The sequence below is a fragment of the Pteropus vampyrus genome, unplaced genomic scaffold, assembly GCF_000151845.1.
Source record: "Pteropus vampyrus isolate Shadow unplaced genomic scaffold, Pvam_2.0 Scaffold172, whole genome shotgun sequence".
Taxonomy (NCBI): domain Eukaryota; kingdom Metazoa; phylum Chordata; class Mammalia; order Chiroptera; family Pteropodidae; genus Pteropus; species Pteropus vampyrus.
Window position 1 is genome coordinate 1135881 of NW_011888953.1, and position 23384 is coordinate 1159264.

Below are 23384 nucleotides of genomic sequence, written 5' to 3' on the forward strand. Positions count from 1 at the left end.
TTAATTGTCATATTTTTAGTATTTACCTCAGGTAGGATGCATGCAAAATATATTTCCTAAATTCTTATAGTGTATCTAAAAATGCCTACATTTTCCCTGAGCAATAAGGGTAAAGAATATCTTGGCTGATATGGAATCTTGGATATTAGTCTTCTTCTCTTGATGGTCAGTAGATGTTATATTCCACTGTTTCCTAATTTCCATTGTTTCATGTAAAGCTGATTTTCTTTGTTTTGTTTTGTCTGGAAATTTATAATTTTTTTATGCTTAGAATTTAGGTTATGTTTAAGTGTTGGATTGTTTCCATTAATCTTGCCAGGGAATTATGAAACTCTTTTAATATGTAAAGATACATCTTTATCCATTAATCTTTCTTCATCTATTCCTTTTTCTCCTTATATTTGCAAGTTAAATCTCCCGGATATGCCTTCCAACTCTTAAACGCTTTAGGGGTTAAATTTTCCATTAGATATTTTTAAACATTTACAGGTTTATTTTAAAATAGTATCTGTTCCTCACTACAACTGTCACTCTAAGTAATATTTGTTCCTTGCAAAGAGATGAATGGGGGGACTGAGTCTTGAATCATAGATTTTCAGAGGAGAAGTGAAAAGAATAGAGATACCAATGCTGGAAACAATGAGACCAACACCTGGAGGGCACCATTTTAGGGCTCCTGCTTTTACCATAATGCCCCTCACATTTTTATATATTAATTTATTCATACACATATAAATATGAGACCGTATAGCACTATATGGATAAATTTCCTAAGTATTTCATTTATCTTCAAAAGAAACTTAAGAAGTAATCAGAGTAGATAGTTTTTATACTGTTTTGCACATAAATAGTCCATATATTTATTTTCAATTCAACACACATTTGTCAAATACCTAATGTGTCAGGCATGACACTAAAGTCCGAGAAGCTAAGTGGCTCCTGTGATGTTACAGTGAGTAAATGCTAGAGTTGAGGACTGAAATCAGTTTTTCTGACTTTTGTCTACTATTCTTATCTACTACGTTACACTTTAAGCTATTTGCTTATTCATTCAATTATTCATAATTTCAACAAACTGTGAAAAGAGTACAGCTCTGATGATATGAACATATGAAAAAATGAGAATAAAATAGATTCCTTTTAAACAAAGATTGCTTATTCAGTTTGAATTGTTATGGTTCATTTAGTGTCCCTCAAATTTACCAAATTATATTCTTAAGCAAGTTAGTATCAGAAATACTAGGAAGTAAAACTACATCATCAATCACCACCACGTCCATCCCCAGGTCTTTTCCTTAATTTCCAGAGTTGGGCACATGATTCTGGCTTCATTTTTTTTTAAGTCCCCCGGCTCCCTCTGATATCGTGTTTGGGATTAGAAATAACTGCATAAAAATATAGACAAAGATAGGGAAAGAAATGGAGATGTCGAAAGATTGTGTGTACGTATGTACGTATGTATGTACATACATAAGTATGTATGAATGTACATATCATTCTCAACACTAAGATCTGCTCGATTTATAAATTGGTTTATAAATGTTTCAGACATACTGGAAAACACTTGTAGAACCCTTATCTGTAGGTAAACAGCTTTTTTTGATCCTCTAATAGTTTGTCCTAAAGTGAAAGCACTTAAGGCTATTCACAGTATTAGACTGAAACATGTAAAACTTCTGACATTCAACCATTTTTTTAAATTAATTATTTTTTTTTCTGGCGACATTGGTTAATGAAATCCAATAAGTTTCCACTGTACACTTTAAAAGTAAGGCATATACATATATTTACATTGTGTGTTCACCTCCCATAGTCAGATTTTTTTCTGTCACCACATATTTGACACCCTTTACCCCATCTACTTCCCCCTCCCGCCTCTCCGCTCCCCTCTGGACAATAGACTAGTGGTCAACCATTTTTGACTTACAAAATCGTTAACTTCATATGGTCCGACCCAATACCATGACTGTTGTTTTTTTATTAAATCTGAACATAATAAGAAAAATCTCAGTCCAAAGAGAAACTGCTACTGTAAACTTTCTTAGTCTTCAAATATTGAAAACAAGGTACCACAAATTTGAAAATCAATCCAAGCCCATCAACGAAGCTTAATGCTTTATTTGTTAATTTTGTCAATCACAATCTGACTAAAGATATTCGTTGGGCACATAGTCTGTTTCAAAGTCAAAACATCAGTCTTCTCAGTAAGATTCAGTGCTTTTCTGATTTTGTTTACAAAATTGAACCCACAAAAAGGTGGTTAATTAAAGCAAGTTCTCATAGAATGTTAAAATAAGTCATACATGGTTAAGAACCTACTGTCATGTAATTTTTTAGTGTGAAATAGCCAATTTCAGCCATCGTGCACTGACAAGTGGAACATCATGGAGGTACTTGTGCTAAGCCGAATTGCCAAAATTTTATTTGTATTTTTCACAACTTAGTTTTAAAAGCAATCTGGAAATTTCAAACCACCCATTTCAACCTCCATGTCTATATAGGCATTTCAGATACTCAGGGAGTAATTATACTTCTTATTAAAAGCACAATGCTCCTCCAACAAAAGCCATGGTTCTATGACAAAATTCAAGTATTGAACTTAAAAATAGAGTTAATGGACACTTAAAATGTAAACTCCACAAAGGCATGAACTTTGTCTGCCTTGTTCACTGCTGTGTTTACAGCACCTGAGATAGTTGAGCAATAAATGTATTGAAGACAAAAGGTAAAAAGAAAGGAGGGGGAGAAAGAGAGAGGAAATAAGAAAGGCAAAGAAAGAGGGAGAGAGGGTGAATGATGACTCTTTTTCAACACTTGTGATTATTGTTTTCCTTTTGTTTTAGCAGTAATTTTGTGCCATAATTATAGCATACAGGGTGATAGCTAGTTAATGATTTACAGCTATAAAAAAGTTCTTTTGCTAAAATATGCTCCTCTGTTTCTATTACTTAAACACTGCAGTTTGCTAAAATTGAGAGATCGGATAAAGCATATAAAAATTTTTTTAAAGAACAGTTACATGGATATACTTATAAAACTCAGTGGCTATGTAGGACAATTTCATGAAATGAGATTTAGGCATAAAAGCATCTAATCCTAAAATAACCTAGCATAGCAAGAAACAATTTTTAAAAACCTTCCAACAAATATTCTTGCTTATTTATGGCTGGAGGAGAGGGAATATAAATAATTTTGGTTAATTTTACCCTCTAAGTAATTTTAAATCATAGCATTTTGTTTGATACTATGTTAAAAGAGGTACGAAATGTCACCCATTACACAGCCCTCATCTGTACACAGGTGACATTTCACAAACCGAGGCTTAGAGAATTTAGATGTTTTTTCCCAGTTAGTGACAAAGCTATGACTTAAATCTAAGTTGCACAATTTTCAATTAAAAATTTGCACAATCCATTTTCAATTATTCGCAATAGCAAGGCTTTCTAAATAAAAACTCAGTAGAAATGTAGCCATAATTGGCAGTCGAGAGAAAAAGATTTACTTTTCTGAAAATTGATCTCTTTTTGATAGAGAATATATACCTTAGTCACACAGTTTACATTATTGAGATAATCTTATCTATTTAGCACTTTGAACAACTCAGGAAAAGGTATTAGAAAATAAAATAAAAATTATAATTTTGTATGTGAGAACATGCAATAGAGAGTTAAAATTGTTGCAATAGTAGGTTGGAATGAAGCTAATGATAAATAGATGACATTTAAGCACTTGATACCTTAAGCTTTCACTACCTTTAATCAACCTTTTTTTAATTCTTTTTTCCTCTTGCATTTAGGATTCTAGTTTTATTAGGATCCATAAAGCGATAAAAGTCTTAAACTTCACAATGAAAAGTAAAGATCTGCAGCTTTCTGATGTCTTTTTGAAATCACTTAACCATCTGCCTCTAGAGTACAACTATGCTCTGTATAGCCGGATATTTGATGACTTTGGGACTCACTATTTCACCTCTGGCTCCCTCGGGGGCGTGTATGACCTCCTCTATCAATTTAGCAGTGAGGAACTAAAGAACTCAGGTATGCTTTCTTCAGCCCTCATTTTTTAAAACTGATCCCATAATATGTAACATTTTCTTCTCTTATTCTGTCATTTTAATTCTTTTTATTAACTCTGTTTAGACCCTGCTTTATTTCTAAAATGATATGAAGAATACCTAGAAAAGACACACTCAAGTAAACAAAACAAAAATAGGAAATTTTGACCAAAAGAGAAGGAAAAATAAATACACTTAACCTCTTTGATGGTTCATCAGATTTGTTTCTGAATTTCCTGACATCTAGGAACATCATAAACTACACAGTAGTGACCTCAAAAGAGAGATGCATGCTATTACTCTAAGGAAAACAAAATTTGTTATGGAACTAAATTCTAAAAGACAGTTTACTTATAGCATTTTTTATAAGCAATAATAATTTTAGAGAACAATAATTATAACAAATTCACTAGAAGTCTTCTTTTAATGATTTTTAGCTGAAAGCCAAGGGCCTAAGATGAAAGCACAATTAAGGCCTTGACAAGGGAGTAAGGGAATGTGGGCCAGATACGAATCTACTAGGGATAAAACTTAAAACCAGATGAGAAGCACTTTATTTAAGGAAAGGTTGCAACTTTATATCTTGATATATAATTAGTGATGTTTCCTGCTTATATATAAACTAATAATATAAACCTTAGTTTATAAATAAATCTTGGTTTCTTAAGTATTATCTTTAATTGCCAATATTAATTATTATTACAGCTTAAGCACCTTTGGAATAACTTGTCTTCAGACTCCTGTGTGAAATGACACAGGGTTCTTACAATGATTCTATCATATGTCACTTGAGAACCTGGTTAGGAACTGAATGGTAACCAGAACCCAGCTGACCAATTCCTCCCGAATAAACCATAATTCTTAGTCATATAACTTTTATATAAAGGAAACCAGCAATTTATTTTAAAAGACAATATCAAGCCAACCCTGGGATCAATGGAGCATCAGTCCCTCTGTTCTTACATCTCATATGGCAAGTACTAATGTTTAATGTGGCTGCCCTGAGTCCTTCCACACTTTAAATGACCAAGTAGCCCTTATGATCTTCTTCCTGAGAGGGTAGATGGGATAAATGTCTTTGAGAAAGACTTTCAGTAAGAGGGTCTTAAAAATATTTCACCTGACAGAATTACTAAAACAGACAGATCTATGCTGATGAACTTTCTACGCCACCTAACCCTTATGTTCCTTTCAGTTATCTTTCCCACTGGAGCAATGTTTGAGTGATGAATTTGCTGTCTTCTGTCACTGAAAATAGCATCAACATTAATGCTGAGCAAAAATGGTTGGGGGAAATCTCTGGCCCTTGACTTGGTTTCATCTCGCCTTTGGGATGAAATTATTCTGGTCACCGCTGCTGTAATCCAGAGAATAATTTCTCACATGATGAGCTATACTCATCATGCATTCAGAGCAAAGCCTCTGAGGGCTTAGAGATCAAGTCAGTTAAAGAATGATGTGAATCTTTTATTAACCATCAGGCATTTTAAGAGTTGAAATCCCATAACCAAATGAAGAGTGATGGGCCATACTTCCTTTCTGGAATGGTCTCGCCTTCCATCTCTCTATAAATGGAGATAGAGACTGACAGACAATGAGATACACATAATAAAGGAATGAAAGGGTGTTTGAGATATGATAGGAAGCTAAAAATATATAACCATACACACCTACATACATATACACATACATGCTATATATATGGCATTTATAGTATGTATATATGTATATTCAATATAGTCAATAAACCAGATTCTTATATGCAATATTCTTATATGTAATATATATTTTGTGTTCAATGGGTATATATATTTATTTCTCTGTGTCACAATAATAATATTGGTGCACAATTTTAATTATGGTTAAGATGAAGCACATGCAGACAGAAACAAGTCTCAATGAAATGGAATTCTCCAGCAGGTGTGCTTACCTGTTTTTGCCCACTCTCTAGATGAATTTATATTCTGGCCTCCTTCTTTTTCTCTCTTCCTATTCCTTCTCCCTTTATTTAGCCATAACATGGAACTAGAGTATAAGCTTAGTTTTTGTTTGCTTTATTCAATAAGAATCATGTCTCTTGCCATTAATTTTGAAAAAATAACTTGAATATTCCATAGTGCTTTTTATTTGCATCCATTGATATATTTCTCTATTATTCACTATCCCATAGGCAATTTAAAAATCTTAAATAAAAGTTATCATTGCAGGCAATATATAGTGTCACGTGGGTACTAGAATAATTGGGGGTGGGGGATCATTTCATAAATTATATAAATGTCTAACCGTTGTGCTGTATACCTGAAACTAATATTAATTTTTAAAAAAATCGTAATGGATGAGATGGGTTAAACAGTAGATTAGACACAACGTATAAGGGGATTCATAAATTGAAGGTATAACAGTAAATTACCCAGAATTTATAACAGAGAAAGCAAGAAATGGAAAATATGAAAGGAAAAGAATAGCAGGCAGAATAAGGTATAATAGCATAATTAGAGTTTCAGAATGAGAAGAAGAGAGAATGAGGGAAGAGTCATATTGAGAGGGGTGATGCTTCTAAACTTTCCGTAATTAAGGGACATAGGACTCTTAAAATTCAGGAAGCATAACCAATCTCAAGCAAGTTAAATTCAAAATAAATGCAAACTTAGGCATAACATAATGTAATAGAGTGTTAATGGCAAAACAGATCTTAACAAAAATCACAGAAGGACTCAGGGGTCAGAAAAGTGGTGGTGATGAAAGCTTAATAAAGAATATGTGGTTACTAGATGGTAAAAATGGGGGGGGGAATAAGTACTCATGTAAAAAAAAAGTTGTAATTGCTTCACTGTGCAAAGTGAAAAGAATTTCAGGAAGACAGTGAAAACATTAAATGATTAAAATATCATAAAATGCAAGGTGGTAATTTTAAACTCCTTTTGTTTTAAAGTCATTTTCTGTTCTGAATTTGAAGAGAAAAATTAATTGTTCCACTATTTATCAGTATGACATTTTTGATTAACATTATTGACCTTTGCCCAGTCAGAATAGCTGCGGACATTTCCAAAATATTCATCCCCGTGCCACATTAGAGGGACACTCAGGTTGAGGGGCTCAGTGCTACAGCATTAAACAACTCTTCGTCAATGTGGATAGAGGTCAGGCAGCAAGCTATAGGATATACTGAGGGAAGAAAAATCTTGTGTAGAAATTCACTGATAAAGCCTTGATATTTTAATCATTGTCTGACCAACACCATGGCTGGTTGATGAGATACCATAGCTCATAAGAGGGATTGTTCATTCAAATCTTCAAAGATTCTCCTCTAATCCTCAGGAGATGAAATTAACTAAGCTTATGGTTAATTAATTATGTTATAATTAATGAATTAGACAAATAAAATGTAATTTTCACTTACAGATAATAAAAACCAAATGAAAGAATAAGAAAAGATGGGGGTTATATGCCGTAGAAGCATTAAATTCTTAACATATCCTAAACATTTGACTGACCCACTTATAAGAACAATACTACCAGGAAAAAAATGACTCGTATTTATTCAGCCTGATCAAAATAGCCGTCTTTTTTTTTTTAAGTTCAAGATACAAGATAAACATGAGGACTTCAAATTAAGAATTTTTGACATCCAACTTATAATGCATCTCTTTAAATGTGTCAAACTATTGAAAAAACTATTGAGAAAACTGAAGTGGGCAGACCCCACCCGCATCTACTTAGCCTCCTTTCTCGGTGATCTCTGCCTTTAGGTTTCAGTTTCAGCATCACACTAAACTCTGCCTCAAGCTCTAAACATACCCTTCCCTGCCTATTGTAACCTGCAGACCTAAATATCATCAGTATTTGATAAATTGCATTAAGGCTTAAGAGCTGATAGTAAGAGCTCTCTTCTGTGCTTGTGTTTTGCAAGGCAACTTTTAACTAAACATCAAAAAAACTGAATTCTAATTTTGATATTTCAGGTAGCAGGTCAGGTGGCTTGGGAAGCGGTTAAGAAAAATGAAATATTGATTCTCCTCAAGTCACCCCAGATAGGCAGTACCAACTCAGCCTACAAGTAGACAGACCTATTTCCCTGTACTCAGTCCCACTCAATCCCTGACATCTGCATAGATTTTTGAAATCACTGAGAATAATGGCAAGCATTGTGGAGGGAAAGAGTGATTCAGATGTCAAAATCTCCAACAAATAATGCTTGAAAGTTTGGTAAAAGGCAAGAACAATGAGGACTAAAAGTATTAGAACTGGGTGACCTGAGCCTCAGAGCATCAGGGCTTTTGCAAGACATAAAACTGTGGAGAAGCATCACTGGGAAACTGGGACGATGTCAGCAACCCCAGCTCCCACACCTGAAGGGACTGGGAATGAGGCAGTACCAACTTTCCTCGGTGACAACTGGAAAGACAAGTACAAGCTTAAATAATAATAAGGAGAGCGAGAGAACAGTCAGTGAGGATGTTGAAAAGTAGAGTTCATAGGTCAAAAGTCAGAATTTCTGAGAGCAAAACAAAAGAGTTTGGGAGGTAGAGGTGGAGTAAGCAACTGAGCCAGGGAGAGGAAGCCTGAATAAATATGAGGATGAGTGTTCAGGGAAGGAGAGATGACCAATAAGATTTAAGTTTAGGTGACGAACAGCGGAAAAAGTGGAGTGAACTGAGGTCTCACAGAATCACCTGTGACCCGGAAAGAAGGTCTGACAGTGAAGCTTCAAAAACAGAGTATATGTTTCTCTCTTAATCTGCAAGGCTGTACAGTGGCAGTGGCCAGTAGGATATGCAAGCTTTGAGGTTCATTGTGTGTAGGCAACAGGCAAGGCCAATATGATATCCTGGAATGGGCCACAGTGACCCCACATGTGTTTCCTAGGGCCAGTGTTGAAGGGAAAGATGGCAGGGATTCATAAATACCTCTTGCGTTCACAATTGTCTCAGGGTCTGTGAAGACTGAATCTGTAGGTAAGAACTGTCATTCATTAACACTTATAAGAATTAGACAAAATGGTGGCTGATACAGAGCATCTGTAGCTTCCCAAATGCTTATAGCCTCTTCTTTTCTTCTCTGAATTGTCAATGATGCATTCTCAGGGCTTTTTGTTTGTATTCCATTTCCTAGGTTTAACAGAGAAACAAATGAGAAATTGTGTTCGGATTGAAACAAAGAAACGCATTGCATTTTTTACAAAAAAATCCGTGAAAGAAAAGTGTACCACTAATAAGATGTCAGAGAAATATGAAGGTAACAGTACTCTCTCTTAGCAGCTTACCCAGTGTGTCCTGAGGCTGATGGTAATTCAAGTACCACATTGCACATGACTGTGTTATCTCCGACTTTCATTTATTTCATTTATCTATCACAGAGCCTTACATGTGGTAAAGAGCGCAAATAAAATATCATTTGTATCACTTAAAAGGGTTAAGGTTTTCTTATTTTATACTTAGGTTGTTTAACTTAATTAACATTGATCCTTCCCTTAGGCTGAATTCAATATTAGACATTGTGATGTAAAAAGCTTACAAAGTAATGATATATATAAACCGCCATTCAAAATACAGACTGGTAAGAGTCTAAGAACATTAGGTAAAGAAGGCTCAGGCAACCAAGCCAGAAACCCTAGTGTTATCTTTGACTTCTCTCTCTTTCTAGCCTCCACAGCCAATAAGTAATCACTCTACCTTCTTAATATTTCTCCAAGTTATCCCCATTTCTTCACTTTCGTCGGCACATCCTCCATTCATTATTTCCAACCTGGATTACTACAGAAGCCTCCTAACTGGCTCCTGGCCTCTAGTCTTGCATTTTTCCAATCTTTTCTACATATTTTCTGTGAGAGAAATGTTCTTCAAGGCAAATCTTATCATGAAACTCATAGGCCTTAAACATGTTGTGGTTTCACAAAGCCTTAAAGATAAGTTCCTGCCTCTCTTTCTCTGCCTAGTTAAACTGTTTGTAGTCTCCTAAAAAAGTCATGTTCTCTCCTGTGCCTTTCCATTTTAAATAATTCCTTCCTCTGTGTAATTCCTTTCTCATTCTCTTACTTCTGACTGATTGCTACTCATTCTGCTCAGAACAAAAGAAAACAAAATCACAGAAACCTCTAAAATACAAACCTTATATTCTCATGGGGAGACAGATAAGGAATAAGTAAAAATATAACATTTACTATAATAATGAATAGATAATTTAAAATATCAAAGCATGTAGATGGTCTACACACAGATTCCCATGTTAAGCATGAGCAAGATGAGAACTGGTTTGACAGCTACGCATTCATATTTTAGCAAAAAAAGAAAGAGGAGCAAATAGAACAGCATGCAAAACAGACAAACACCTAATAATAGAAACCAAAGAATGGATAAAGATTATTTAACAGTTTTTCATAAAATAGAATAATTTAATAAGTATGTGAATTTAATAAGTCAAAAGCTCGGAAACAAAAAAGATTAAATATAAGAACTAATTGAAAAGAGAGATACCAAAGCTAAGGTACAAAGGCAAACAAACATTGAAAAAGATCATTATAGTTGTAAATAAATTAAGCACTGCAGGGACAGAATATAATTGCTGTATTTCAAGGACACTGATTCCCATATATTAAATTATATTTGTCAATGCATTTCCATTAGAGTTTCTTTAATAATTGTTAATATCTGAATCTTTTCTCTGTATTCATTATAAATTACTTTAAATCTTTCCTACATATAATTAATTTTATTAATTTTATTTTCAGATGATTATATTTTGTCACTGTCAATTGGTATATGATATATTGGCAGATACTAATTTCTCTCCTATTTTTGTATGAAAAATAAATACCAAAACCTCTAAAATTTTCTTTAAAAATTTTCTGTTTTATTTTATGTGCTTCACTTAGAAAAGAATCATACTACTTTTCATAGGGAGAGTATTTTACCCATTGTCCTAATCATTCTAGACTATCTTATGGTAGGGGCATGGCTAATCCTTACTGGCACTGCAGAATACACATCAAATTAATGGCATTAACTACCACCCATATCACGAGACTCTGTTTCATTTAATTTTATTTCTTACCACAATTCCCTATTGCTCTATTCCTATTCATGTCAAAGACACCATTAGTTAAGAGGGATCGTTTTGAAAATTTACATAAAAATCTATGCTGTGTATATTAAATGTCATTGCCCCTAAAGAAACATTGGGCCAACTCTTAACTGGAGGTTTAATTTTTTTTTCCTTTGATAAGTTGTGCTTTTACTCCTGTCTTTAAGTTTAAAGGCATTCTGTCAACTTTTTTCTGTGATTGGAAGTCTTCAGCCTGGCAGTCAACTGATTGGATATCAGAAGCCATGTGGTTTATATTATTCCAGGGGACCAAGACATATACGAATATGCATATCAAAAGTGGAGGTTTGGCATCAGAAAGTGGGAAGCAGTGTAGTCAGGACTTGGGCTGCATTTGCATTCCAGCTCCCCCTACCCCACTTTAGTAACCATGTGTTCCAGGCCAAATCACTTCTAGCTTTAATGTCCATGTTTATAACAATACCTGCTTCTCGGGGCTATTGTGAGAATTACGTAAGATAATGTGTGCAAAGTGCCTGGCACATACGAGCAGCTTAAAAAATGGTAGCTGTTCGCACTATCATTACCATTTCTATTATTAAACTCCCTGTAGGGATGAGGAGTAGTGTTCTCTTGCTTTCCACTTAGCTTACTTAATGGAGCTACGTGACTGTACCATTTACTTCTCCCTCCTGTGCAAATAGGCTTATCTTTAAAGGTTGAATGTGCAATAAAATTAAATGAGTAATTCTTTTTGAAACACCTTGCAGGTTCGTTTTTGCAGGGATCAGAGAAATCCATCTCCTTCGTTAAAGGTGGAAGGAGCGAGTATGCAGCGGCTCTGGCGTGGAAGAAAGAGGCCTCTGATCCAGAGGAAAAGGTCTTTTCTGAGTGGTTAAAATCAGTGAAGGATAATCCTGCTGTGATTGACTTTGAGGTAAGATTATCAAGTGTTATGGGTAAGAGAGCTAAAGTAGTTCTCTAGCGGCCCAAAGGAATTGTCATACAGTTCTTTTTTCATTTCCTTCTCAGATGATAAAGGAAATGTCTTTCTCTAGTGTGCTTGCACAGTGCACCTTCTTTTAAAATGTTACGTTACACATCTGTGGCTTTTGCTATTCAAACAAGCATTCTCTAGCATAGTGTTTAAAATTTCCAGCATGCATAAAACATCAGGAAAGGGAATTTAGTGAATAAGACTGCTCAAACTTGCCTTGAGTGGTACTCTCCATCTCCCTTTGTATATAAAAAATTTGATTTCTGTATTTTTTTTTTCAACTCTATTTTATGGACACTCCTAAATCTTCATTTATAGCTCTATGGAATAAATGGGATTTTAGATCTGTTTGGCTTTCTGTTTCTATCACCTTTAATTCAATTTTCCAAGTTATATTTGTTGTAATTACATTAAAAGTATATATTTATTATTATTATTATTATTATTATTATTATTATTTTGTTATTATTTATGGAATACTTTGCCCACATATCGATCTTATGCATTTAGAACTAGTTTTGCCTAAAACATAACCACATTTGTAAAAGCCCTCTAACAAGCTCTTCTGCTCATTTCATTTAAATGAAGATGAAGGAGTTCAATCATTATGAATGTAGAATAATTTACATGCAGCATGAAGATATGTTGAGCTTTCCAGGTTACGGTAGGAAAATAAGATCCAGCCACTCGACTGGGCATTTGTGAGTCATACGCTGAACTAAATAGTCATTCCTTTGGGTTTTAAAATATTAATATGAGCCCTGGTTTTGTGTTAGCCTCATCATTTGTTATTGTAATTCTTCTATTCATCCTGCTAGTGAGGTCATTTTTCCATTTTCTCCCACTCTACATTTTCTCCTGTGGTTCCACCAAAAGCCAATAATGTCCCTGGAAAAACATAGAACACAGAAAGTTTCTCTTCATTTTCCCTGGATTTTTCTCTTTGAGTCAAACTTAATGAGGTTTCAGCAAAGCATTTCGGAACTGCCTAACTCTAGGTCATCTTTCTCAGTGCTTTGACGCATGCATTTGATGCCTAATAAATAACATATTGCAAGTCTGCGTAAGCAACACCTCATGTGAGGCTTCCTTCATAGTAGAAGTCTAGGGAAAGGAAGCTCCTGATACATCACACCTACCAGACTTTACGAACAACAGAATGCAGGCAATCTCTCAGAGAGCTTGCTCTATCCACTATAGAAGGCAAAGAAACTCCCAGGCCCTCCCTTTTTCTCCACTGGTTCATAAGCAGATATCCGATATCCTACAATAATCCATTTTAAGTGTGGGATTTTCCAGGCTTTGCCTCTCATCCCATGAGAATTGGGCAGTGATGGCAACACATGCTAAAGGGATGTGTCTGTGACTGGACCTCCTCTCTACCATTTTCTCTTAGCTTGCTCCCATCACAGACTTGGTAAGAAACATCCCCTGTGCAGTGACAAGACGGAACAACCTCAGGAAAGCTTTTCGAGAATATGCAGCCAAGTTTGACCCTTGCCAGTGTGCTCCATGTCCTAATAACGGCCGCCCCACACTCTCAGGATCTGAATGTCTGTGTGTGTGCCAGAGTGGCACCTACGGTGAGAACTGTGAGCGACGCTCTCCGGATTATAAATCTAGTAAGTATCAGTGACTTACTATGAGGCAGTTACCTTTTCCCCTCCAGAAGTTATCCTAGGTTGGTCAATTAAAACAAACATAAAAACAAACTTCTATTAGCATCTTCCACCTTATGCCAAGTCACAAGGAAAATAAGCCTGGAGAAAGTTAGACTCTAATGTCACACAGCCCTGGTATGAGTCTCAGCTGCGACCTACCAGCTCTATTACCTTGGGAAAGTCACCTAGCCTCTGTATGCCTCAATCTTTTCATTCATAAAATGGGGATAATGTCAGTATGTGCCCAAAGATTTTTAAAAAATATTTATATAAAGGATAACAGCATAATGCCTGTAACACAAAATAAATAAAGAATAGAAAATGCTACAAAATAAAATTTGTGACACTGTTGTTATAAGCCTTTTATATATTGTAATATAGAATGAAGGTGGCTTTGTAATAAGGATAAATTAAGCCACAATGAAAGTTTTCATACAGGACTAAGTAATGTTCATGGTTACCTCTAATCCTCCTTAGAAAGAAGATCTGTCACGGGAGTGAGAGTATATTCTATTACCTTTAAAAACAAAATTTGATATATATTCTATTCAGAAGTTTATATTTATATGTATATGCATGCATATACGCATGTGTGGGATATGTTGCAGATAATAAAAAATGATTCATAAACATTACCATTATTCAGGCTGTGGGAACAGGAAAGGGAAATCAGGCAATATGTCAGGCCCTAATTTCTTTTAATCCTCCCAATAATCCTGTGATATTCCACAAAGGATCACACAGCTACAAAGTGAGGAAACCAAGTTGGCCTGGCTTCAAAGCCCCAATTCTCTCAGGTACACTGTGATCAGTGGCTGAGTCTTCCTGTGTCTAGGTGCGGTAGATGGGAACTGGGGCTGCTGGTCTTCCTGGAGCTCATGCGATGCTACGTATAAGAGATCAAGAACACGAGAATGCAACAACCCTGCCCCCAGTCTCGGAGGGAAACCCTGTGAGGGGCAGAAGCGGCAAGAGGAGCACTGCACATTTTCAATAATGGAGAACAAGTAAGGATGTGTAATGGGAAAGAATGGGTCATATTACCCCACTAACAGAAAGTTAAGACATTTATTATCCTACTGCTAAGTAAAGAAATAGTTAGAATTTTACCCATTCCAACGTAACACATTAGTGAGGTATTAGATTTGCTGCTATCCCTTTCTCTGTAATATTTATTTCTTTATTATATATTATATATGTGCACACATACATGAATATCTATGCATACATATATGCATATACATATACATGTAAATATATGTGTGTATATATACATATTTATGATATTATATACGCATATTTTCCTCTTTCCCTTTTAGTGGACAACCATGTATCAGTGATGATGAAGATATAAAAGAAGTAGACCTTCCTGAAGTAGAATCAGATACAGAATGTTCTCAGCCAGTTCCTCCGGAAAATGGATTTATCCGAGTAAGCATCCTGACCTTCGCTCTAGGTTTGGAGTTCAAAAAAATAGAACTTAAAACGTATGTTTTTTGTTTTTTGTTTTTTATTTAGAGTTATCGTTTTCCTTATTTAATAATCTTCTGTTGAATTAAAAAGTAAAAAAGTAATGTTTAAAAATACTTTGCCACTCTTCCATCTTGAATTCCCTAGAGATGTCTTTACACCTGGTTGTTAGACCAAAGGATAGCAGTTTCCTTGTGTTCCTTGGCACCACTAATTCGTGCGCTAATGGTACATTTATGTGAACGGAGAATGGAACTTGAGTATAATACAGGTTGGGATGACTTGTGAGAATCTACAACTGAAGTCTGACTGTTTAATTCTGAGTCCGAGCAAACTAATCCCCAATTTGATCATGTTATCAGAGAGACACACTAGTTTGGCTATAATCATAGGAAGTGTTGTATCTGTAATATCTTATTAAGTTAGAAACCTATAGCACTCTTAACCAGTCCATACAATTTTAATATAATTAACATAAAATTAATCATTGTATCTTTTTTCATTAAGGCACAATATGTTTCTTTGATTAAAAGAAAAAACTGAATTTTTTTTTGTCAGACAGGTCTGTGGCTTTAGATATAAACTTTTAAGAGACATATAGTATTTAAAATTGATTACAGAAGCCATACTCCTTAATCAATTTTACCTTTCTTTTTTTAAAATTTACCTTTCTTAAACTCACTAAAGTCTTAATTAATCATTTTTCAACTGTATCATATTTATGAACAAAGATCAACAACCTTGTATTCATCAAGGCTAGCAAATAAATATCCATGGAATGTAGTCTGAGCTAATGTTCTTCCCTATTCATTTGTCTTCTGCAAGGTACCACGCTTAAAGGTTTTAAAGGGAAGAAATACCTTGGAGGGAGGTAATGTCAATTGTCTTTACTCTAGAACAGAGATTCTCAAATTCTGAATGCTCTGGAGGGCTTGCTCTGACTCACTCTCAGAGTTTGATTCAGTAGGTGTTGGATGAAATGACCTTACCTAATAAGTTCTCAGATAATACTGATGTTGCTAGTTCAGAAAAGCCACAATTAAAGAACAAAATCTTTAAAACAGGGGTCAGCAAACTATGACGCACAGGCCAAATCTGATCTGCCATCTGTTTTCTTTTATTATCTTTTTTTTTTAAATAAAGTTTTATTGGAACATGACCACACTCATGTGTTTACATCTTGCCTATGGCTGCTTAATCCAACCATGGCAGAGGTGAGTAGTTACAGTAGACACTTGTGTGGTCTGCAATTGACTACTGAGGACCTTTAAAGGACAAGTTTGCCAGTCCTTGCCCTAGAACATTATCCTCAAAATTACATTTTGTCAGATTCAGATACCTCAATAAGTTTTAATCTATGCTGCTTACAAAAACTGTTAAAATTATCAGCATTCTAATTTTAAAAACACACAAAGGGTTTAAACAATGATTCATTTTTCTATGATTCCTTTTACAAAATTAGATTTTGTTTCCATTTTCATTAGTAAACTCCTTGTCTTATTGTCCTCTTTATTAAAGGTCTACAATCTATCTGACAGTTTTTACTCAAAAGTAATACAATCTTAGTTTTCCTAAGGAGCACTTTCTGAAATGTTTAGTAGCAAAATGTCCCTCATATGGAATCAAACAGAAGCAGATATGCCCAATTGCAGGGTAAAACAATTATGTCTTTGCACATGAAGATATTTGTTCAAGGACCAGGACACAAGTTCTACTCTTATAGGCAAGTGACAGTGACTTTAGGTAACGTTTTCTTGCTTAGTCAGTCTAGCAGCTGTGTTGGTCTAAGCTCAGAGGTTGTAACATACACTTACAGGTTATAGCTTCATAAGAGAAATGAAAGTGGAAACTTAAGGCAATAATTTATTACAGGAAGAATGCAAAGAAAAAGTTCAGCCTTTGAATAAAACATGCAGATCATTAATATTATCCATCACTTTATTTCTCTTAGAAACAAAGTCACACCCATAATAACCAATGGTAGGATATTCTTCTTCTATTCAGGAAATCAAGAATCTTCTAGGAGACAAGTTGAATTATGTGGCTGGATAATAACAAAAGCCAACTATTAAGCTTTCACCTCCCTCAAAATTCTCAACTTCAATTCTCAGAGAATAACTTTCTAGTTAATTCTCTGCATTTTCCTCACATTCAGTAAGGAAAAAGAGTGTCGCATTACTGTCTCTCTAAGAAGAATAGTGTTTTGCATTCTTTCAGCAAAGAGTTATTAAGCCCTGTGTAAAGATTTGTGAGATGGAAATCTGGTTGTGGAGGTGCCTCTCGAATGTCGGGGAGGGACAGATAAAAGTGATTAACACTGTAAAAATAGAGCTTTGTGCAAGTTTTCCCTAGAACTTAAAGTGATGGTGCACCCCTTAAAGCTGGAGAAATGAACTGGGTTTTCATAGAGGAATTTCTATTTGAAAAGGGTCTTGAGAGAAGGGAAGAGAGAAAGTATTAAGGATAGAGAGGGAAGAGCCAGGTAAAGACCTAGAAGCATGCAAGAGAATAAATATTAAGTTCAAAGAATGGCAGGTGTTTTGTTTTGCTAGGGCATAGGGTTTATGGGAGGAGATGGCAAGAGATGAGGATGGTAACGTGGGTTAAAGCTAATATTCCAAACCAGGTAAGACCCATTTTATCTGGAAAATTATAGTAAACCACCCCTATCTCCCCAACCCTCCCCACACACAACAGCAGTTGTATTTTAATTACCCATAATTGGGAAAATATGTAATGGCCAATGGCTTAATAGGACTTGAGTGACACTTTTAAATGATTTGTAGTCAATTAGTCATAATATCAGCTGGTTATGTTTGCATACATAGAATACAGTATTTATCCAGTTTGTAACCACTACAAGATAAGCATATAGTTTTTTTGCTTGTTTGTTTGTTTTTATTCTTGAAATAGTAGGCCATCCCATATACAGTGAGGAGCAAATCTGTAAGTAAAATATATATATCTATATCAATTTAGAGAAGCATTCTGGAAGATGGATTAGAAGAAAGACCAATTAGAAAGTTGGTATGGTAAGAGAAAATAAATGCCACGAACAAAGGCAGCGATGATGGCGAAGGACAGGAGAGAACTTTGAGAGATATTTGAAAGTAGAAATTGAGAGAAGAGAACTCTGTGGCTGAATGAATAGAAAGAATCCAGAATAACTTTGAGGTGTCGTATTCTTCATAGCACTAATAAGTTGCTGATTTCTGTTTGAATTCTAGAATGTAAAGAAACTGTACTCAGTTGGGGAAGATGCTGAAATTTCATGCTATACTGGATTCAAAATTGTTGGATACCAGTACTTCAGATGCTTACCAGACAGGACCTGGAGACAGCTAGATGTGGAATGCCAACGTGAGAACTGGGCAGCCATTTTGTGTGACTACTCTAAAGAAAGAATGTGTCCAAAATAAATAAATCAAAGTCACACCCTTAGATCAGTACATTTTACTATTTTTTGGTACCTCTGGTGAAAAGGTTTAGTAAAGCAGAAAATAGGATGCATCTGTTAAAATTAGATTTCAAAGTATCTTTATATTTCAGTTCTGCCCCTGCATATTAGCCTCATACACCCAAGACTGCGAAGCATGTGCTTAAAAAGAAACCCAGGAAATCTGCTCATTGCATCTAACCACAGACATCTGTTTTGCCTAATGTACAAACTGATGCAAATTAATAAATCCCAGGAAGATGATACTAACACCGTTTATGTATCGAAAATGGGATTTTATGTAAAATGCAGTTGTCTCCTTGGAGCCCGTTCACATCCTTTGCTGAGAAGAGGATGAGTTTGTAGAGGATGAGTTTACGCCACACAGTAAAATCAAAATGAGATTCAAGCAAGGGAAATCCAAGGAGTTATTATGGGACCCCATGATGCAGAATTGAGGCCAATGTCAATAGAATGTCCTGCGTCTGTATCACCCACAATGTGGTGACTTGCTTTTGAAAAAATGAGGAGAAGAGGGATGAAGATTATTTCTTGAAAGGAAAAGTTCCCAATAATGTAATGAAAATTTGAAGTACCTGGAGCTAGTTCCTTAGCAAGGGAACCTAGATAATGGGACTAAAAAGAAGGCTCTTGGAGGAACCCCAAGTTTTCTTATCAAAAGATGGCATTAAAGCAGAATGAATTCAATAAATCACACTAAAATCACTTCTTGGTATAAAATTTGCCTACATCTGGTGAGTATTCTGTTCCACTAAACATGTCTGAAATGTTTCTCTGCCTGTAGGGACACAGTGCCTGAAGCCCGTTGTACAGGAAGTCCTAAAGGTCTCACCATTTCAAGGATCATATGAAATTGGTGAATCCATTGAGCTAATCTGTCCCAAAGGCTTTGTCATTTCTGGGCCATCGACGTACACATGCACTGAGGATTCCTGGACACCGTCCATTTCAAACTCACTCACTTGTGAAAATGGTGAGTAGCAGCTCAGGATTCTGGGATCTGCTAAGTGGGTGTCCCCCGGGATTGATAGTATAGCATCTACCATGGTGCTGTTTCTTGAGTGTGTTTTGGAAGGAGAAAGCAGGTTGTGTTTCACCCTTTGCAGATGATGATGTCAGGCAGCAGATGAGAAGTTACTGTTCAAGTGGATATCTTCCGATTTTAGAAAATGAGGTCAATTTCTTTTCTAATTTAATACTTTAATATTTTGAGAGTACAGGCTCTCTCATCTAATAAAATCATAGTTAACTGAAAATTTAGGTAAAGCGAAAGGCCATAAAAAAGTAGTCCAGACTACTTTTTAATTACTTAAGCATTTCATTTGAACTTAAAACACAGAAATACACATTTATTCACTAATTTTATGATGTAGGACCAAGCTCTTATTTCCTAATGAGTCTCCTAATTTGGATTTCAAGGCTTCTTTCTCAAATAAAACTAATACAGTTTTCTCTGAACAATGATTTTTAACCCCAGGTAGTGTACTTCTTTAAAAAACACCTCCATCTAGATCTCATCCCGGATTCTGATGTCATTGAGCTGGAGAGGGCCCAGGATTTACTGTTTGTTTAAAATCTCTCCTAGCTAACCCAAATATGTGTAGAGTTGAGAACCATTATTTTCCAGAGAGATGAAAACTTAAAGGTACTTTTGAAGCAAATTGACTATAGAATGCTCTAAATTTTTTATATATTTTTCTTTACTTTTTTACAATATTCTCATTCACAATTAATTTAAAACAAAATTTTTGCAAATCACTTTTAATTGTTCAAAATTTTCAATTTAGTTTTTATAATAATAACTCCCTTTTTCTCCTTTATTTCATCAGTTGACATACTTAATCAACTTACCCAGTTACAATAACAACTGGCATAAATAGATTTGGAACAAACACAACAGACTCTCGGTAAACCTGTAGCTTGACTGGTGGGAGCAGAAGTGTGAAGTTGTAGAAGAGAGGAAGCACAAACCTTGAAGTTCAGTGTCAGACAGGCAGCTGATACAGAGGGACCAGAGAGTATCAGCCTGGCCAGTCAATTAGCTGGAGGACAGTTAAGAGAGTTTCTATCAATTCATGTCTTCTAAATTTCTCAACATGCTTGTTCAAATAATGTCATTTTAAGTCAGAGAATCCTTAAGGCTGTATCTGAGATCAGATATGAGTTGGCCTATTTTGCTTATTTAAAAAACACACATACACACATACACACACACACACACACACACACACACACACACACAGAAGACATAGAGAAGTTGCATTAGACCCAAGGCAGACAGTTTGGATCAAATAGGAACTGTGCAATAGCTCTGCTAATTCCCCACACTCTTTGCTATCTTGCTTTCTTTATCCTCCTCTTCTGGATTTTTATAATATGTGAAGGAAAGGGGAAAAGTTAATCTGTTAAACAACCTTAAAATTTATGAGGAAATCTCATGGAAATTTATAAGAACTTCAGGTTAATATTGTGGCTTAGTTCCGCTTGACTCCTGATCATATATATCAGAGGGATGGATATGTTTGGGATGCACAGGCTTCAGAAAGTTAAGATCCTTGGGGTATATTAGGCAGCATCTTCTTTATGCAAATAACAGTACACACACGGAGATAGAGATAGAGATAGAGGATAGAGACAGACAGAGATGAGAGAGAGAGAGAGAGAGAGAGAGAGAGAGAGAGAGAGAATGAGAGAGAGACGCACGACTCTGTGTTTGGAAAAGAAATTATAATCCAAACTGAGAGATAATGAAATGTTCTACATTAAATAATGGAAATCAATATCCTATCTCTTATACTTTCTCTCTAGCAACATTGACAAAATAGATTAATGAAGGAAATCACAGAAAGAGAAAGAAAATCATCAATAAAACTAGACACTTTTAATGTGTGGGGAGCTGTAAGGTAAAGAGACTCTCAGGCCATTTATTGGCTAGGGAAAGACTTTTTATTCTTTCAATGCGAAAAAAGCAAGCTGCTGCTGCCTCCACTGTTACTTGTTTCCTTCCTCTGAGAAGCTGACACCTCCAGAGGGTCCCCTTGTTCTCAGCCCTTCAGAGACGCAAGACTCTCATTTCTGCATTGCTTACAAACTGCGCTGGGGGGGTGGGCAGCCAAGGGCCTGTTCCAGCTTCATCCCGAGCCCTCGTGAGGGAGCAAAGACTCCTTGCATGGAGTCATTGACAATTTCAAATCTGTAATGACAGAGAAATCCTCTGTGCCACTTAAAAGTTGATTCTCTTTTGAAACAATGTATGGCTTGAGGTCCCTCCCTGACCTAAGTGTGGATTTATGTACAAAGAACAAAGAGCTATAAAAGAAACCAAAGAAAAACAATCCCATGTCAGTGGAAATAATCTTAGTGTCTGAGGCCTTCTCAGCAGCTGTAGGCCTCCATGTTCATGAAAGTTCTGGGCCAAATATCACCAGATGGAATGAGAGTCCTAACAGAGGATAACAGTAGGAAACAGAAATAGCAGTAAAGAAGAAAACCTACCGATTTTTTAAATCTTTATTTTTGCCTCTAACATAAACCTTCTTCCTTTATCAAACTTTCTGCCTGACAGGCTCAGAGGAGAAGCCACGAGCTGGGTCTCCTGTTCTGCCATCTAATGTGTCAGAATATACAGATAGCTGCCTACACCCCTCCTTTGACAACTGCTCGCTTACAGAGGCCATTGTGGCTCTGTGGATACCTGCTTAGTCAGACACAGTTCAGGGAAGTCTGTTTCATCCGACAGGCTCCAGAGGTCAGCTCCAGCTCCAATTCAACCAGTCTAAAGGTTCTCTGAATGAGCCTTAACGGAAGCAAAGATAACAAAGGTTTCTCCTTCTGTATAATGTGCCCAAGTGTTAGTCTCTCTGCTTTAATTCCCCTTCCTCACATACACACTAGCCACTTGCTCATCTTAGCTTGAACATCATTTCCTTATGGGTCTTTCCTTACATTTCTCAGTTGGCATCTTTCTGTTATGTGATCCTCTGGAACCATGTTCCCTTTCCCCAAAATACCTATCTCAGCCTGTAAGTGTAAACCCATTACTATGATTATTTGATTAATGTCTGTTTTCCCGCTATCCTTTAGATTCATGAAGAAAGGAACCACTGCTATTTTCACTTTTTTCTTTTCCACCATAATATCCTAGTGCCTAGTATATAATGCAGGGATAAATAACTACATTTAGGTGTTGCATTTCTTCATTGATTTTTCTTATAAGAAAATCAGACTTTCGAGCCATTACTTCCCAGCAGCTATTTGCAGGATTGCTGTCACTGATATCCAAATTTTTACACGTAATAGACAATATTTTGGTCCTCAATCTCCCTTCACCACTCAGCAACATTCAGCACTGTCGACCGTCTTCTGCACATACATCCTTTCTGTGGTTTCCAAGACACAATGACATCTTATTTAGAGTCTAGCTCTCTAGCTGTTGCCCTGTCTTTTGGGGAGGCTCCTGCCTGTGCTTGGATGTTATATGTTTGAGTTCCTCACCTGATGCTACACTCTCCTGCTGGGGAATCTCACCCATACCCATAGCTTCCATGATCCCCCATACACTAATAACAAATTTAAATCTTTAGCGCAGACTTTTCTACTGAGTTTTAGACCTGAATATCCAAATTTCTATATACCTATTTTGTTTAGAAGTCTTAAAGATAACACAAATTCAACATATGCAGAGAGGAACTCTCGAGTCATCAC

General features: G+C 35.8%; 1 protein-coding gene across 1 annotated transcript in view; it reads left to right on the forward strand.

Annotated features, from left to right (window-relative positions):
* The window catches only part of C6 (complement C6), a 55516-nt gene that overhangs the window by 20039 nt on the left and 12093 nt on the right, over nucleotides 1-23384 (forward strand). The window contains exons 8-15 of the mRNA XM_011370679.1: nucleotides 3797-4037; nucleotides 9167-9289; nucleotides 11866-12032; nucleotides 13489-13714; nucleotides 14589-14760; nucleotides 15073-15184; nucleotides 18451-18583; nucleotides 19465-19653. Of these exons, the coding sequence (XP_011368981.1) occupies nucleotides 3797-4037; nucleotides 9167-9289; nucleotides 11866-12032; nucleotides 13489-13714; nucleotides 14589-14760; nucleotides 15073-15184; nucleotides 18451-18583; nucleotides 19465-19653 (1363 nt within the window). The remainder of the gene's footprint in view (nucleotides 1-3796; nucleotides 4038-9166; nucleotides 9290-11865; nucleotides 12033-13488; nucleotides 13715-14588; nucleotides 14761-15072; nucleotides 15185-18450; nucleotides 18584-19464; nucleotides 19654-23384) is intronic.